General features: G+C 47.8%; 2 protein-coding genes across 2 annotated transcripts in view; both read left to right on the forward strand.

Moving 5' to 3' along the window:
• LOC147689435 (uncharacterized) overlaps nucleotides 1–1,754 on the forward strand; it is a 32,092-nt gene extending 30,338 nt beyond the window's left edge. Inside the window, exon 3 of the mRNA XM_086942302.1 lies at nucleotides 1,324–1,754. Within this exon, the coding sequence (XP_086798428.1) occupies nucleotides 1,324–1,754 (431 nt within the window). The remainder of the gene's footprint in view (nucleotides 1–1,323) is intronic.
• The window catches only part of LOC147689434 (exocyst complex component 1-like), a 1,248,358-nt gene that overhangs the window by 149,866 nt on the left and 1,079,628 nt on the right, over nucleotides 1–18,864 (forward strand). The gene's annotated exons all lie outside the window — the stretch shown is intronic.

Below are 18,864 nucleotides of genomic sequence, written 5' to 3' on the forward strand. Positions count from 1 at the left end.
CTATATATTCCTTACTCATTGAGATTGAAGACTGCAGAGTGTGCTTTCTGCACGGGTGTATTATAAATAAACCAGGTAGTAGCCTCCTCTAAATGTACTTCGACTTAGCTGTGAAGTTTTTGGAGAGAAGAATCCCAATCAGATCTGAGATGAACTTGATGGATGGGATGAACGAAAAGCGAAAGAAGGGTGTAAGTAAGTGTGGAAGGACGAGAAATGTAATGATGACTGGCAAAGAAGAATGATATGTGTTTGCTTGGTCCCCGAGGTGGCTGGGAAAGAAAGAATATGGTATGGTGCATGGCTGGGTGAATGATGAAGCAAGGATGGGTGGAAGGAGAACCGCCTGGGTGGGTGAAACAGAAACTGTATGTGTGCATATACTTTGAATGGATGGATGCCTGGATCATTCATGGTACTATCTGACTCTTAGATATCATATGTGTATCTAGAGAGAGTAGACGGTCACTGGATGAACTAAGTGTTACTTTGAAGAGCATGTAACACCGCACCCGCACGTCCGTTCCAGTGTAGGAAAGGCAAGGAAAAGAAGTTGTAATTTTGTCCAAATACTACCATGAATAGTAGCAGTAGTTTGTATTGCAACTGCAAGCACAGCATATATCCGGTTATTACGGTGGACACTCCCTACCTCTCTTAATAACCTTAGTTTAGTAGTAGTACGTCTTTCATGTGTGGGTGTATCACTGTTCACTCAATAATAAGCAAAGCACCTAAAGTCATCCCATATGTCATCAAATACATCCCATGTGAAGTGATAGATAATCAGATTATTTAGCTTCTTCATTTTCCTTTTCTAATACTCATTTGCACTGTAGGGTGAAAGCTAAATTAATTAAGCAGTAGCCCTTTTAACAGAGTATTCTCAGTGCCACCCGTAATAGAAAAGTAAGAGCTTCACCACCTGCATGTACTGGACCGGTACAGTAACGCAAGTCTGTCTCACTCATCATGGTGTGCGTCTGTTTTTTCGGGTGCAAGTTCACTGCGCTGGCATTATGCCGGCTTGCATAAGATAACGTACCAATTTTCCTAAACAAGAGAGAAGAAGAAGAATAAGACTGGTGTACTGTCATAGTCGACTGTAATGGAAGTCCATAGTGCTCGTAGAATTTTTTCCTTAAACTCCCACTAATGTTAGAGCAAGGATGAAGAAGTCGGAGGTTACATAGATACTGTCCTCAATAGTTATGTACTGTGCTTTCAATTTGCTACTTGTACTGTGACAACTTTCTGCTCAATCATTTTGTGTTAATCTTAAGGAGCATTGGTTACAGACTATGTCTTTCTTTCTTCATGTAGTTGCTCCTTCCAAATCCAAGAGACCATCAAGGAGGAAGGAGCTGGCTCGAATGGCCCGGCAACGGAGGCTGGATGCCACTGTCGCTGAATATCGGCGGCTGGTGGCCCTGGAGGAGGAGGAGACGCAGTCTGGTAATACAACAACGTCCACTGGGACAGCTGCACCCTCCTCCGTGCGGGCTGCCAGCCAGCGCAGTGCTCCAGCGGTACGGAGCCGGGCTACCAAACGCCACCGCCGAGCAGCAAAGACAGCAGCTGCCCCCCACAGGATTTGCAAGGCACGCTGGCGCCGCTTATCCCTCAGACTGTCCTACCTGGAGCAGGAGGTCCTGAACTATAAGAACTTGGTGGAGGGCCTCCGCTTCGAACATGCCACCCTCCGCAAGGAGCATGATGCCCTGGCTGCTAAAGTCAACAGCACCCTGTCATAGTGTCCCTTGCCCCTTTTTTAGAGACTTTTGGGGGGTGGGAATTGAGAGTTGGGTTTTTTGGGGACTTTTGAAGGACAATCGTTGGGGTTAGGGAGGGTCTTGCGGGAGATTATTTTGTTAGGGCTATAAAAATATACTTTTTGAAACTTTATCTGACCATACCTGTTTTTTACTGCTTTTGAGTCTGGTGGGTGGAGGTTTAACAGTAAGTTTGTTTTCCTGAATAGTCCTAGGACTTTAGTAGTACTACCGTCAATCTCTCGTCTCTCCTAATACTCGATTATACTACCTCCAACCAAAAGCTTATCTTACCTGTGATTTCTGTTTGAAAGTAGGGCTAGGCCCAGGGCTGGCTCCACGGGAAATGGTGATTAAGGTTGCAATCCAGGGCGGCTAAACTTTCCTCCTCCTTGTGGTGGTACTAGTGGTGTGACACAGTGGCAGTTGCATGGCTATGGAAAAAAAGAAAATGAAACCTGGTTTGTCCTGACTGTAGCATTACAACGGTACGATAGAGAATATAGCAGGTGACAGTACACTAGACTACAACAGTGCCACAATGTAGCCTAACAAATGGTAAAGTATTTATAGTATAACTTGTACTTGTTTCTTTGACATTGGCTAATACTACAAGAAATAGTACTGAAGCTGAGTAAGTCTAGAATATATCCTCGGATTCCTTCACCAGCCTGTTGCTATGACCTTATCCTCCCCAGCAAGTGTGTGGAATTATTGATGTCATTTAGTCACACATGAAGCAAAACCACCCAACCCGGGGGAAGAGGGTTAGGGTTTGTAAAATGGATAGGAATGGGGGTTTCTTTTTGGGTAGGTTTTGTTGAGAGAAAAAAAAAAAGCACAGCATGGACAAACAATATTTGAACATAAAGAAATTTTCGGGTACAAAGCTAACCATAAATCTTTTACGTGACATAAAGGAAGTACATGCACTACTGAATGCATTGTTACAGAAAAGTAAGTAGTACTTTCGACAACCGTGAATGACAGAATGCGACAGTACAGGGCTACATTAAATTAGGTTTAAAAAATAGCCGAAGTAAAACCTATAGAATGGCTGTAGGGATCAATTTAGAAGCAGAGAGAGATCCAAGAAATGCAGTCACACACACTCATTGAATAAAAGAATGGATACTGTATCTGTATTGTTGTAGTTGTCCTGTTGAATTTGGTAAGTAAGTTGCATGCAGCAAACAATTCCTCTTATTAGCGGCACTCCTCCACTCCAGCTGACGCTTCGTCCATCAATGTTGGTGACCAGAAGACACCCTGTCCACTGCCTGCCTGGCGGATGCTGAATTGCGGCTCGCTAATGTGAAGCCTGACTCCATCCTTTTTTCCCCATTGCAGACTGAAACCTGGCCTGTAATTATTGAACGAAAAACAGCACTGATAAATAAATATAAGGTATGTACGCTGTGTAGTGCAAAAAATCACACTTTGATTTTCCTAATAGACAGTACAACATTTTTGAAAGTGCGTACTCTGTCTGAGTCACCTTTTCAAGGATAAATAAGTATGGGCAAATTAATTTAGTGGATCTTTCCCCTCAAGCTAGGTGTACTGTAAACTGTGTTTTAGAACAAAATTAGACCTTCCCAGCAGTGCTTCCACCCAGACCCTTACTAAAGCCAGTTGCAAAAATGTAGAAGACCCCCAATCAGATCTCAAAAAATGAGGCCTAGCAGAAAACTGCTGACAAAACGTACTTCGAAAGTAAAAGCAGGCCCAAATACCCCCTTACCCACCGTGGATTGTATTCAAACCACTTGCAAGCAAGCAAAAGTATCCATAGCCAGCATCGCTCCAAGACTCGAAAACCCCCCCACCCAAACACATGCAATAGAAATACTGCTAACCCTAAAGAGCCATAAGTTAATAATAGTGGCAGAGGCTTTCTTTAACTCTGCCAAATCCCCCCTTTCACACCATGGATTTTCTTCAAATGACTTGCAACCAAAATTACACATTCTCACGAGTGCTCTAAGACGCCAGAACTCAGTTGCAAAAATCTAGAACACCCCAAAACACATGCAATCCTGCTGCTAGGGCTAACCCTAACGAACCCTAAGTTACAAAACTTGCCAAAAGGCTTTTCCTTATGGATTTTGTCCCAACCTCTTCTATCCAGTATTAGACCTTCCCAGGAATGCCCCAAGACCCGCCAACCCACCCGCCAAAAAGCACAACACCCCCAAACAGCCCAAAAGCAAAATCTAAACGCGCTGTGTAGCTAGGCCATAACTCCGGTTTACCACCACGGATTTCCTGAAAAGCAAATGCAATCAAGATTAGACTGTCCCAGCAGTGCTCCCAGACCCCGAAACTCACCCACAAACAGCCGGAACCCCCCCAAAGAGCTCCTCAAAGGCAAGCAAGTCAGCAAAAACACAAAGAAATTTCCGCCTCCGATTTGGTCCAAACGACTTTTATCCGGTATTAGAGCTTCCCAGCAATGGCCCCAGAGCCGTCAACTCAGGAGAAAACGAGTAGAAGACCCCCAAACAGCCAAAGAGCAAAAGTACAAAAATGGGGACTTAGTCATTTTTTTGCCAATTTCCCAAATCACTCCGCGCGCGCTCTGCAGCTAGGCCCTAACTCCCCTCTGCCACCATGGATTTGCTTCAAACCTCTTGCAAAGTAAATTATCCATAGCCAGCAGTGCTCCCAGACCCCGAAACCTACCCACAAACACCAGGAAGCCCCCCAAACAGGCCCCTGAAAACGCTACATTGAGCAAAATGTCAGAAATAGCAAAATAAAATCAGCGTGGATTTTGTCCCAACCACTTCTATCCAGTATTAGACCTTCCCAGGAATGCCCCAAGGCCCGCCAACCCACCCGCCAAAAAGCACAACACCCCCAAACAGCCCAAAAGCAAAATCTCATAATTACAATATTTCTCGGCCTTCGGTCCAAACGCGCTGTGTAGCTAGGCCATAACTCCGGTTTACCACCACGGATTTCCTGAAAAGCAAATGCAATCAAGATTAGACTGTCCCAGCAGTGCTCCCAGACCCCGAAACTCACCCACAAACAGCCGGAACCCCCCCAAAGAGCACCTCAAAGGCAAGCAAGTCATCAAAAACACACCAAAAATTCCGCCTCCGATTTGGTCCAAACCACTTTTATCCGGTATTGGAGCTTCCCAGCAATGGCCCCAGAGCCGTCAACTCACCCGCAAAGAAGTAGAACACCCCCACAAGTGCTGAGTCTTTCTTCATTGGGCGTAATCCAGCCCTCTGCTTTGATGGAAATAGGAGTCTAGAGGAGGAGGATAGAGGAGCATGTTCTTCTGAACTTGTGAACCTGAGGAATGCAGACTGCGGCACCTTCAAATCAATAAGCAAACAAGTGAAGACAGATCTGCTGATGGGCTTGTTTTTGTGATTAGGTGATTAAAGTTTGAATTATGTTAACCGTGCACAACAAAGAAAGACAGACACACAGGAATGAAAGTGAATGAGGACGAAAAAGAAAGTTATTGATTCATTGTCTCATTTTCAGGCCTCGGTGTTAAGGTCCAGGAATAAGAATAAGGCTTTGTCATCATACTCTGCGAATTCAGGCAGGGTGAGCTCAGTGTCACCTGACAGAGTAGAAATTCCCTCATCTACGTTGCTGTCCACCTCGTCTTCATCCGGCGCGCTTTCACGTACTCTGTAATCTGGTGGTATGAGGTGCTGATTCATCTTGATCATTGTTAACCTCTCCACATTTTTGGGCGAGAGGCGGCTCCGTTTGGGAGTTACAATGGCACCAGCAGCACTGAAAACACGTTCAGAAGACACGCTTGCGAGTGGGCAAGACAAGTAGTTTACAGCCAGGTTGGAGAGCTGTGGCCACAATTCTTTTTTCCCATGCCAATACGCCAATGGGTCAGCATTAACATAGACCTCTGTTGAGTCATTCAGATAGTCCTTCACCATCGACTCAAGGTCCTCCTCCAAGGTTCCTCCACTTTGCTTAGCTGTTGCTGTGACCTTTTGAGAACCAAACCCAAGCCGAGCTAGCCAATCCTCTTCAGCCTCCAATGTTTCTGTTGTGTCTGGTGCAGATGATCCGGTTTCCGGTGTCTTTAACGGCTGAGAGGTCGCTTGTGCCACAGCCACAGGTGCAGAAGTGGATTGTTTTGACTGGGGATGGCCTGCTGATGCTGATGTACTGCCTTTTCCTTCAATTTTGTGCCGTTCTCTTTCAAACCTCTTGGCTGACAAGGCTAGCCAACGTTTGTACTTTGGAACATGTTCATCATCAAAAGGAAAGAATGCTCGGCCTGCCAGCGCCTTTTTGTAGTGTGGATCCAGAATAGTAGCACAAATGTAATGCTGGTTTGAGTGGATCATTTTAAGACGTTCATCACCTTGTAGGCACTCTAATAATTTCTCCGCCAAAACAAAAGGGTCTTTGTTTTTTTAATCTTTTTGAAACACAGAACACACCTCCTTCAGTTGGTGCTCCAGCATGTACAACAAAGGGAAAACTTTTTCCCAAATTACAGTCCTCCTTGCTGACTGCACGCTTGAAGACCTCAAAAGGACGAAGCATGCGTGTCAGGCTTTTAACTATGTTCCATTGCGCCGCACCCATCCTCAGGTCCTCCTTCTGAGCTGTACCCTGTGTTAAGAAATAGTGATCGAGTACCGTATACTGCTCATACAGACGCTCAAGCATGTAGAAGGTTGAGTTCCAACGTGTTGCCACCTCCTGGATGAGTGCTTTCACTGACATTCGGCGTTGATGTAGCAGGCTCCTCAGATCCTTCCGGGCCTTAAAAGAATTGCTGAAATGGTTGCACATTTTTCGGCAGGTCTCCACTACCTCGTACGCTGGACTTTCTTTATCACTCAAGAATTTTTTGACAACCAGGTTTATACAGTGCGCCAAACACGGCACTCTGAAATACTGACCCAGCTCTATGGCCTTAACTACATTGGCACCATTATCCGTGGAAACATAACCAATCTGGCTTTTTTTGGGGACAGCCAGTCAAGGACCTTTGTGTTAAACTCATCCAAAATGTTTTGTGCTGTGTGACGTTTCTCCAAATCAAACATGGCTAGTGTTGCATGTTTCCGAGCAGCTTTAAAAACTTGGTCCGGGTCAACACCTGCGTTTAGCTTTGCTTTAACCCCTGAAAAAGAGACCCAGTGTGCAGTGATGCACATGTAATCAGCGCCTGCGCCACTGGTCCACATGTCTGTTGTCAGATGTATAGTGTGAACAGCACTCTTCTGCAAAGCTGCCCCAATCACCTCCAGAACATCTTCATGTAGTGCTGGAACCGCAACTTGGGCAAAATAGAACCGGCTAGGAACCTTCCATTTAGGGCAGAGCGCTGCCACTAATTCTAGAAAACCAACCCCTTCTACAAAAGAAAAAGGGAGAAGGTCCAGAGCTAGCATTTTAGCCAGCTTAGTGTTATACAGACGCTTCAGTGGGTGGTTGCGTTCATATTGCGCTTCTGTACACAACAACTTTTTAATGTTGCCCCGGACCAAGCATTTACAGGATGATGATGATATCTTCGACCCAGTTACGCTCGCTGATGAACTTTTTCGCATTGGTGTTTCACTCTCTCCCTCACTCTTAGTGTGGCTCACATGGGGTGTGCTGCTGACAGGTGTACTGGGTGTAAGAGAAGTGTTTGACAATTCTTCTTCCTCCTCATCATCATCAGATGAAACATCAACGTTTTCTTGACTTGCACTTCGGGCTTCCTTGATCTCCTTTAGGTGCGCAAACCATTGAACAGCGTGCTGTCTCTCAAGGTGACCTCTCTGGCCTCCGGTACCATAGTTGGTACCAAACTTACCACGACTAACTGCAACCTTACAAATGCTACAAATGGCGAAGTTTTCCCTTTTTGGGCAAACACTAAAGAAGTCCCAAGCTGGGGACTTGAATTGTCTGTGGGGGCCGGAGGAGGCGGCGATACTGGTGGCGGTGGTCTTGCTGCTAATGCCAGATGAAGTGGTGGATGTGGATTGCCGAACTTTAGTACGTTGTGCACTTTCACCACCACTAATTGAGGTCGAGGTGGATGGAGGTCCCTTCTTGCGAGGAAGAAATATGGAAGCGGTAGGTGTTGGTGTACTAGTTAACTCCAATGATTGTTGTGTTTCCATTGCCTCCTCGTCGAAATCATCATCACGCTCAGCAGCTTCTCGGGCTAGGGTCAAAATGTCTCTTTGCTGCATGCCCGCTGGGGCTGCAGTGACCTTTATAAGGACTGGCTCGTCATCGTGAGAGGCTTCATCAGCAGCAGTATCCGTCACTTCTTGTGCCTCATCACACTCCATAGCTATGAGTTTTTCGACGACCTTCCTTTTACGCTTAGGTACCTTTGTCAGATCATGGTGTGCCTCACTCTCAGACGGCCGTGATGGTTCCCAATCTTCATTCAGATCATCAGAAGGAGGTGGGCTTGAAGAAGATGTAGACACCCCCCTTGATCTTTTCCTTGCTAGGGATGTGGAAGACAATGAATGATCATCAGGAGGAGTGGCTTCCTCAAATGATACCTCGGTTTGATTGTCGATTTCCTGATGTGCCCCTACTTCGGGAGGAACAACTATTGTGGGCACTTGTGACCCTCCATGCACCTCTGCTTGCACATCTGCTTGCGCTGCCTCTCCTTCCACATGTACTTGGGCTTGTACTTGCACATGTGGTTGTTGTTGCGGCTGTGGTTGTTCAACACTTGTCAGATGAGTTACAATAACCTGTGTTGATTCAGGGACATTGCTGCTACTTTCTTGCGATGAGCCAACATCACTGGTCGATGGTGATTGAAGAAGTACACTGACTGCCTCTGCAGCACTCAAGGGCTTGGACTTAAATTGGCGTGGTGGTGGTGGTGGTGGTGGAGGCACTGAGCCCAATGGAGCGGGGGTGCTGCTCCCAGCTTGGTCCCCAGCAGATCCCGCTGCTGCTGCAGGCGTACTTTTTTTTTTTACTCCCAAAAAACGCGACGGCCGGCACACCAGCCTCCTTGGTAACTTGCTTCTTCTGCTCCTTACTGGCAACTTTCTTGCTAGAGGAGCTACGGAGAATTTTTTTTGAGGCCATCTTCTTCAGAGCAGGTCAGAACAGCAGGCCGCAGTTGCACGAGTTGCAGAGTTGTCTGTGGCCAGACGTGACGTCGCGTGATGTTATGCTGCACACACACACCGCTGCAGGACTTCTTCCTGGCACTGGTGGTTCTCTTGAGTCTTGTGCACCTAAAAGCAATGGAAGACAGAGGAACATCAGTTCAGTTATACACCCCGAAAAAATCGGAAAAAACAGAAAAATCAGCACAATCCCATGCCCTCCATGATGTTTAAATTCAAAACACCCCACAGAAAGACTAGGCCCATACACCACTCACTACCCCTGGTGAAAAGGCCACAACAGGCCAAAAAAACGAAAATCACAGAAAAATCAGCACAATCCCAAGCCATCCAGCCCCTCCATGATGTTTAAATTCAAGACAACCCACAGAAAGACTAGGCCCATGCACCACTCACTAGCCCTGGGCATAATGGATGAAAGCTAGGCAAAATGGGTGCAGGCCTGAGAACACTGCCTGCATTCAAAATGGCCCCCTCCCTCCCAGCACTTGGCCAGGGCCTGTAGCAGCACTCAAAATGGCCCCCACCCACATGGCCTGTCCCCATGAACACCCGAAAAAAATCGAAAAACACAGAAAAATCAGCACGATCCCAAGCCATCCAGCCCCTCCATGATGTTTAAATTCAAGACAACCCACAGAAAGACTAGGCCCATGCACCACTCACTACCCCTGGGCATAATGGATGAAAGCTAGGCAAAATGGGTGCAGGCCTGAGAACACTGCCTGCATTCAAAATGGCCCCCTCCCTCCCAGCACATGGCCAGGGACTGTAGCAGCACTCAAAATGGCCCCCACCCACATGGCCTGTCCCCATGAACACCCCAAAAAATTGAAAAACAGAGACAAATCAGCACAATCCCAAGTCATCCAGCCCCTCCATGATGTTTAAATTCAAGAAAACCCACAGAAAGACTAGGCCCCTGCACCACTCACTACCCCTGGTGAAAAGGCCACAACAGGCCAAAAAAACGAAAATCACAGAAAAATCAGCACAATCCCAAGCCATCCAGACCCTCCATGATGTTTAAATTCAAGACAACCCACAGAAAGACTAGGCCCATGCACCACTCACTACCCCTGGTGAAAAGGCCACAACAGGCCAAAAAAACGAAAATCACAGAAAAATCAGCACAATCCCAGGCCATCCAGCCCCATGATGTTTAAATTCAAGACAACCCACAGAAAGACTAGGCCCATGCACCACTCACTACCCCTGGGCATAATGGATGAAAGCTAGGCAAAATGGGTGCAGGCCTGAGAACACTGCCTGCATTCAAAATGGCCCCCTCCCTCCCAGCACATGGCCAGGGCCTGTAGCAGCACTCAAAATGGCCCCCACCCACATGGCCTGTCCCCATGAACACCCCAAAAAATCGAAAAACACAGAAAAATCAGCACAATCCCAAGCCATCCAGCCCCTCCATGATGTTTAAATTCAAGACAACCCACAGAAAGACTAGGCCCATGCACCACTCACTACCCCTGGTGAAAAGGCCACAACAGGCCAAAAAAACAAAAATCACAGAAAAATCAGCACAATCCCAGGCCATCCAGTCCCTCCATGATGTTTAAATTCAAGACAACCCACAGAAAGACTAGGCCCATGCACCACTCACTACCCCTGGTGAAAAGGCCACAACAGGCCAAAAAAACGAAAATCACAGAAAAATCAGCACGATCCCAAGCCATCCAGCCCCTCCATGATGTTTAAATTCAAGACAACCCACAGAAAGACTAGGCCCATGCACCACTTACTACCCCTGGGCATAATGGATGAAAGCTAGGCAAAATGGGTGCAGGCCTGAGAACACTGCCTGCATTCAAAATGGCCCCCTCCCTCCCAGCACATGGCCAGGGCCTGTAGCAGCACTCAAAATGGCCCCCACCCACTTGGCCTGTCCCCATGAACACCCCAAAAAATCGAAAAACACAGAAAAATCAGCACAATCCCAAGCCATCCAGCCCCTCCATGATGTTTAAATTCAAGACAACCCACAGAAAGACTAGGCCCAAGCACCACTCACTACCCCTGGTGAAAAGGCCACAACAGGCCAAAAAAACGAAAATCACAGAAAAATCAGCACAATCCCAAGCCATCCAGCCCCTCCATGATGTTTAAATTCAAGACAACCCACAGAAAGACTAGGCCCATGCACCACTCACTACCCCTGGGCATAATTTGAAGGAACCAAGATGGCCGCCTGGTAGGAGCGCTGGTTCGGAGCTCCTAGTGCTTGGGATCCCCTCGTGGAATTATCCCGGATAGCACCCATCTCCGCCGAGCAAAACAAGTAACAGGATTCATAACAAGTAACATGTTTAACTACAAGTAACTGGATTTTAAAAGTCCTGCAACACTCACCGGAACAGCAGCATCGAGCGGAGCCCTGGTCAGTGGGGAGAGCTTGCTGTGGATGCGGCTGCTGCTCAGGCGCTGGACATACGAGGAGCTGGAGGCCGGGATCATCGGAACAGCAGCGGAGCCCTGGTCGGTGGGGAGAGCCTGCTGTGGACACGGCTGCGGCTCGGGCGCTGCACATTGGAGAAGCTGGAGTCCGGGATCGCCTGGCGAGGTCGGGCGGCTGAGGGACGCGAAACGGAGAAGGGCTCCCGGGACAGCACCGGACCTGTGAGGGCGCCACTGGGGTCCCGCACCGCTGGCCTCGCCTGGAGCTCATCGTGAACGTGAGTGCTGTGCTACCCACGGGAGGGATACCAACCATCTGTGGCCCCGCCCGTCACCACCGGAGCTGAGGAGGGCTCCCGTGTGGTGGTTCCTCTGGGGAGTCTGGGGGGGCGAGTCGCGCCTAGAACAGCGCACACATCCATCGGGCACTGGCTGCGGCAGTGAGAGCGGATCGCTGGTTTGGCCTCGCCACGGACCCGACAGCCAGAGGAGCTTGTCGCCGCCGCCCCCCCCTCCCCCCCCTGCAAACATCGAGAGGGTCGGCTCCGCAGGGCTTGACCGGACCTCAGAAAAGTTCCCCTCACACTAGAAAGTTCGACCACCCTTCTCTCTCCCAAACTCAAATGCATCCTACTCAACTGCAGATCAGCCCAGAGACACGCCTCCGACATCGCTGATCTCGTCTCAGCTAGGGATCTGGACCTAGCCTTTCTAACGGAAACGTGGCTTACTGAAACCTCTACCCCGATTATTGACATACTAGTCCCTCCCAGTTATCACATCATTAAGTTGGACAGGCCTCCTGGCAAGACGGGCGGGGGAATTGCATGCATTTTTAGGAGCAACCTCTCCGTTACTATAGGCACCGCCCCCTCCTTCTCCTCCTGTGAACTCCTCTGCCTCGACATCACCAGCGAGGGCAAACAAGTTTGTGCTGTATATCTCATCTACCACCCGCCTGGTGACAATCTCATATTCACCCAACAACTCATGGACATGATCACTTCCAATGCCGGCCGGCAGACCACCCAACTCTACCTGGGTGACTTCAACCTCCACTGGAACGATCAGAAAGACACAGTGGTGAATAGTCTCAAAACTCTCCTTAATGCGCTTGACCTCACCCAAATATGCGATAGACCAACACACGACAAAGGCTCGATACTTGATCTCATCATTGCCAAAGAGAACTCTACACAATTGGAGGCGATTCTACCCTGCGATTGGTCAGATCACCACATTATCACCTTCTTTATAAATGAAAAAGTTAAACCTAACCCTGCTCAACCAATCAAATCCAAAACTTGGAAAAGAGACATGAAGAATCTTAACCCCTCTACCCTGCCTCCCCACATCGGCAATCTCCTCCATCCCCCTTCAGGTGCCTCGGATGTTCAATCACTGACCGACCACTACCTTGACTCTATGAAGACAATAGTCAATGAAGTCGCCCCCCTGCAATTGAAGAGAGTCTCCACCAAAATTTCTAACCCCTGGTTCGATGACAGACTCAATGACGACAGGCGTACTATGCGAATGGCAGAGCGCACCTGGAGATCTGACCCTTCAGCACTGCACCTCAAAAGGCTTAAGAACAAGAGAAATGCCTACTTCAGGAAAATAAAGCGCACAAAGTCGGACTTCTTTAGCCGCCAGTTGGACCAAGCAAAAAAACAGGCCAAGAAAGCTGTTTGAACTAATCAAGACCCAAACAAAGACACAACCCCTACAATCAAACAGCACAACAAGCGACACCCCACACTGTGAAGCCTTCTCTGCTTTCTTTAAGCTAAAGACTGACAACATAAGAAATGACCTCATCATGGATGTAAGCCAATTCCCCAACCACACCAGAATGGCTAACACTCAACCTAAAAACAAGGCAACTTGGATGTTCTTCGATACCTATTCGGAAGAAGCAATTCACAAACTGCTCTGCACCTTAAAGCCCTCCAATCACCTCACAGACCCTCTACCTGCTAGTGCTGTAAAAGACTTCATCCCCGTGCTCCTCCCTCTCTGGACCAAAATCGTCAACAGCTCTCTGCAACAAGTCCTCATTCCAGACTCCCTCAAGGTGGGGCAATTCACGCCTATACTCAAGAAACCTACAGCTGATCCGTCTGACCTAAACAATTATCGGCCCATCACCAATATCCCCACCCTGGCCAAATTGCTGGAGAAATGTGTCCAACTCCAACTAACAAAACACATTGACCAATACGACCTCCTCAACCGTCATCAATCAGGTTTCCGAGCGAAACATAGTACGGAAACAGCTATGACACACATAATTGATGACGCCCTCCAAATTCTTGATCGCAATGAGTCCTGCCTCCTCATCCTTCTTGACCTCTCGTCAGCATTTGACACGGTCAAACATGAGAACTTGCTGGAGCTGCTAAGCACTAGAATGGGTCTATCGGGAACTGTTCTCAAATGGTTTTCGTCCTTCCTTCACAACCGGTCTCAGAAGTGCAAGATCGACAATGTGCTATCTACACCTGTGCCTGCAGATCTAGGGGTACCACAAGGATCCTCCCTCTCCCCCACACTGTTCAACCTCGTTATGGAACCGCTCGCCACCTTGCTCCAAGCTTCCAATGTCGAATTCCATATGTACGCCGACGACACACAACTTTACCTAAAACTACAATCCCCTGAAGATATCAAACATCTGAATTCCACGCTTATTAACACTCAATCTTGGCTGGCCGATAATCACCTCAAACTGAATGCTCTGAAAACTGAGTTCCTACTCATCTCACCCCCGGCGAAAATTTCCATCACCCAAACCTGGCTCAATAACTTAACAGCACTCAATGTCCAACCCACAATAGTGGACTCGGCGAAATCCCTAGGCGTCACTCTCGACGCCAAGCTCAACATGCAGCAGCACGTTAGCAAAGCCACAAAAGCAGCTAATTTCCAAATCAACACACTAAGGAAAATTAAACACTTCCTCCCTGCCGAAGACTTCCAAACTGCTGTACAAGCTTTAGTCATCCCCCGAATAGATTACGGAATTGTGACCCTCAGCGGACTACCGCTATCCACAACAGCACCCTTAAGAGCCTCCCTGAACGCTGCAGCGAGATTCATTACTGGATCAAGAAAGCATTCGCATATATCCCCAGACTTAAAATCGCTAAAATGGCTGCCTTTTGAAGCCAGAATACAGCTAAAAATTGCAGTTATGACACATGCAGCCGTGCACCACAATGCACCCAACTACCTCGCTCAAAAGTTGTCTATATCAGGAGGGTCGAGATCCAATAGAAGTACAAAAAATCTACTCCTGAAACCTTGTAGATTCCGGAAAGAGAAAACATACAAGCGCTCCTTTTCAGGAATGGCACCCAGGATCTGGAATGCGCTCCCCCCTGAAACAAGGCTTATCTCCTCCACTACACTCTTCAAGAAAGAGGTGAAAAGCATCCTTCTGGCCAAGATCTCCTGAACCTCACAGGTGCTGGATCAGTGACTCTGCATTGCTTTGTACCACTGTTCTCATTGTCCCTTGGCACCATACTTCTACTTGATGGGGACACTACTACGCTACTCTCGTCTACCGACTAATATAGGATACACGCTGGTTTACTGATCCACTCTCCCGTTGCCCTCACTCAGTGTTCTCTATATACTATAACACTGGTATAAGCCATCCACATACCCAAGGTGTACCTGAACACCCCTGTAGTGTGATCAACGACTTGTGCTGTCTTATATTACTTGTTTATTTGATTGTATATGCATATGTTTTATGTATGTTATGATTATTACCATGTTAATGACTATTACACTGCTCCCATTATCTCTGTTCATTCCTACTGCCCCTACCTTGTCCATGTGAAGCGCTCTGATATCTGTAAGGATCTTGTTCGCGCTATATAAAACTTTGAATAAATAAATAAATAATGGATGAAAGCTAGGCAAAATGGGTGCAGGCCTGAGAACACTGCCTGCATTCAAAATGGCCCCCTCCCTCCCAGCACATGGCCAGGGCCTGTAGCAGCACTCAAAATGGCCCCCACCCACATGGCCTGTCCCCACGAAAAGCCCAAAAAATCGAAAATCACAGAAAAATCAGCACAATCCCAAGCCATCCAGCCCCTCCATGATGTTTAAATTCAAGACAACACATAGAAAGACTAGACCCATGCACCACTCACTACCCCTGGTGAAAAGGCCACAACAGGCCAAAAAAACGAAAATCACAGAACAATCAGCACAATCCCAAGCCATCCAGCCCCTCCATGATGTTTAAATTCAAGACAACCCACAGAAAGACTAGGCCCATGCACCACTTACTACCCCTGGGCATAATGGACGAAAGCTAGGCAAAATGGGTGCAGGCCTGAGAAAACTGCCTGCATTCAAAATGGCCCCCTCCCTCCCAGCACATGGCCAGGGACTGTAGCAGCACTCAAAATGGCCCCCACCCACATGGCCTGTCCCCATGAACACCCCAAAAAATCGAAAAACACAGAAAAATCAGCACAATCCCAAGCCATCCAGCCCCTCCATGATGTTTAAATTCAAGAGAACCCACAGAAAGACTAAGCCCATGCAACACTCACTACCCCTGGTGAAAAGGCCACAACAGGCCAAAAAAACGAAAATCACAGAAAAATCAGCACAATCCCAAGCCATCCAGCCTCTCCATGATGTTTAGATTCAAGACAACCCACAGAAAGACTAGGCCCATGCACCACTCACTACCCCTGGTGAAAAGGCCACAACAGGCCAAAAAAACGAAAATCGCAGAAAAATCAGCACAATCCCAAGCCATCCAGCCCCTCCATGATGTTTAAATTCAAGACAACCCACAGAAAGACTAGGCCTATGCACCACTCACTACCCCTGGGCATAATGGATGAAAGCTAGGCAAAATGGGTGCAGGCCTGAGAACACTGCCTGCATTCAAAATGGCCCCCTCCCTCCCAGCACATGGCCAGGGCCTGTAGCAGCACTCAAAATGGCCCCCACCCACATGGCCTGTCCCCATGAACACCCCAAAAAATCGAAAAACACAGAAAAATCAGCACAATCCCAAGCCATCCAGCCCCTCCATGATGTTTAAATTCAAGACAACCCACAGAAAGACTAGGCCCATGCACCACTCACTACCCCTGGTGAAAAGGCCACAACAGGCCAAAAAAACGAAAATCACAGAAAAATCAGCACAATCCCAAGCCATCCAGCCCCTCCATGATGTTTAAATTCAAGACAACTCACAGAAAGACTAGGCCCATGCACCACTCACTACCCCTGGTGAAAAGGCCACAACAGGCCAAAAAAACGAAAATCACAGAAAAATCAGCACAATCCCAAGCCATCCAGCCCCTCCATGATGTTTAAATTCAAGACAACCCACAGAAAGACTAGGCCCATGCACCACTCACTACCCCTGGGCATAATGGATGAAAGCTAGGCAAAATCGGTGCAGGCCTGAGAACACTGCCTGCATTCAAAATGGCCCCCTCCCTCCCAGCACATGGCCAGGGCCTGTAGCAGCACTCAAAATGGCCCCCACCCACATGGCCTGTCCCCATGAACACCCCAAAAAATCGAAAAACACAGAAAAATCAGCACAATCCCAAGCCATCCAGCCCCTCCATGATGTTTAAATTCAAGACAACCCACAGAAAGACTAGGCCCATGCACCACTCACTACCCCTGGTGAAAAGGCCACAATAGGCCAAAAAAACGAAAATCACAGAAAAATCAGCACAATCCCAAGCCATCCAGCCCCTCCATGATGTTTAAATTCAAGACAACCCACAGAAAGACTAGGCCCATGCACCACTCACTACCCCTGGGCATAATGGATGAAAGCTAGGCAAAATGGGTGCAGGCCTGAGAACACTGCCTGCATTCAAAATGGCCCCCTCCCTCTCAGCACATGGCCAGGGCCTGTAGCAGCACTCAAAATGGCCCCCACCCACATGGCCTGTCCCCATGAACACCCCAAAAAATCAAAAAACACAGAAAAATCAGCACAATCCCAAGCCATCCAGCCCCTCCATGATGTTTAAATTCAAGACAACCCACAGATAGACTAGGCCCATGCACCACTCACTACCTCTGGTGAAAAGGCCACAACAGGCCAACAAAACGAAAATCACAGAAAAATCAGCACAATCCCAAGCCATCCAGCCCCTCCATGATGTTTAAATTCAAGACAACACACAGAAAGACTAGACCCATGCACCACTCACTACCCCTGGTGAAAAGGCCACAACAGGCCAAAAAACGAAAATCACAGAACAATCAGCACAATCCCAAGCCATCCAGCCCCTCCATGATGTTTAAATTCAAGACAACCCACAGAAAGACTAGGCCCATGCACCACTCACTACCCCTGGGCATAATGGATGAAAGCTAGGCAAAATGGGTGCAGGCCTGAGAACACTGCCTGCATTCAAAATGGCCCCTCCCTCCCAGCACATGGCCAGGGACTGTAGCAGCACTCAAAATGGCCCCCACCCACATGGCCTGTCCCCATGAACACCCCAAAAAATCGAAAAACACAGAAAAATCAGCACAATCCCAAGCCATCCAGCCCCTCCATGATGTTTAAATTCAAGAAAATTCACAGAAAGACTAGGCCCATGCAACACTCACTACCCCTGGTGAAAAGGCCACAACAGGCCAAAAAAACGAAAATCACAGAAAAATCAGCACAATCCCAAGCCATCCAACCCCTCCATGATGTTTAAATTCAAAACACCCCACAGAAAGACTCAGTGCACCCACCACTGAGTACCCCTGGGCAAAAGGCCCCAAAACAGCCCAAAAATCGAAAATTCCAAAATTGTAGTTGCAGCAACTGTAATGCCCCAAACAAACTTACTTGTGAAATTTCTAATCCAAAAGTGATCCAAAGAAAGTCAAAAAGGTCTCAAATCCAAATATCCAGCAGCATCCACAAAAAGTAATCCTTCCAGCTCCAGATCCAAATGAAAAGTGACCAGGAGATGGACAAAGCACTGGGAGGAGCCTGCTGGACAGGAAGAGGAAGTTGAAGACTGTGGGGCACTTCCTTCCTCCCCCCCCCTCCCCAAAATGGACTCCTCGCAAAAAAAGTGCAGGCAAATGTCAACCTGAGGAGTTATTCAGATAAAAATCATCATTTCCAGAAGGTTTATGCTGCTTGCTGGTGGATTTCTTGTGCAGAATTGCAAATTTTGTATTTTCGCGAGTGCAAGATTGTTGCTGCTCGCCGCATCTACAAGCTCGCAATTGCGAAGTACCGCGATACGTGATAACGGCGTACTCGCGTTGACAAACTCTCGCTGTGCAAGTTGGCAAGCCGCGATTACGTAATCACGCTCGCCAAATTCCCGCGGGATCCCGCAGCAAGATCCAAAATGGCGCAGCACTCGCAAAATATCAAGAAAAACAACTCGGCAAACGCTGAATGACGGTAAGTAAACGCCGCGCGCCGCAAAATTGTATCACCAAGAAAGAAAAATCCGCTGCGTGCGAATTTTTCGGATTTTCGGTAAATTCGCGAGCGTTTGCGGATTGCGAATTTACCGAAAATCCGCAAAATCCACGAGCGT

The sequence above is a fragment of the Lissotriton vulgaris genome, chromosome 10 (assembly GCF_964263255.1).
Source record: "Lissotriton vulgaris chromosome 10, aLisVul1.2, whole genome shotgun sequence".
NCBI classification, from domain to species: Eukaryota; Metazoa; Chordata; class Amphibia; order Caudata; family Salamandridae; genus Lissotriton; species Lissotriton vulgaris.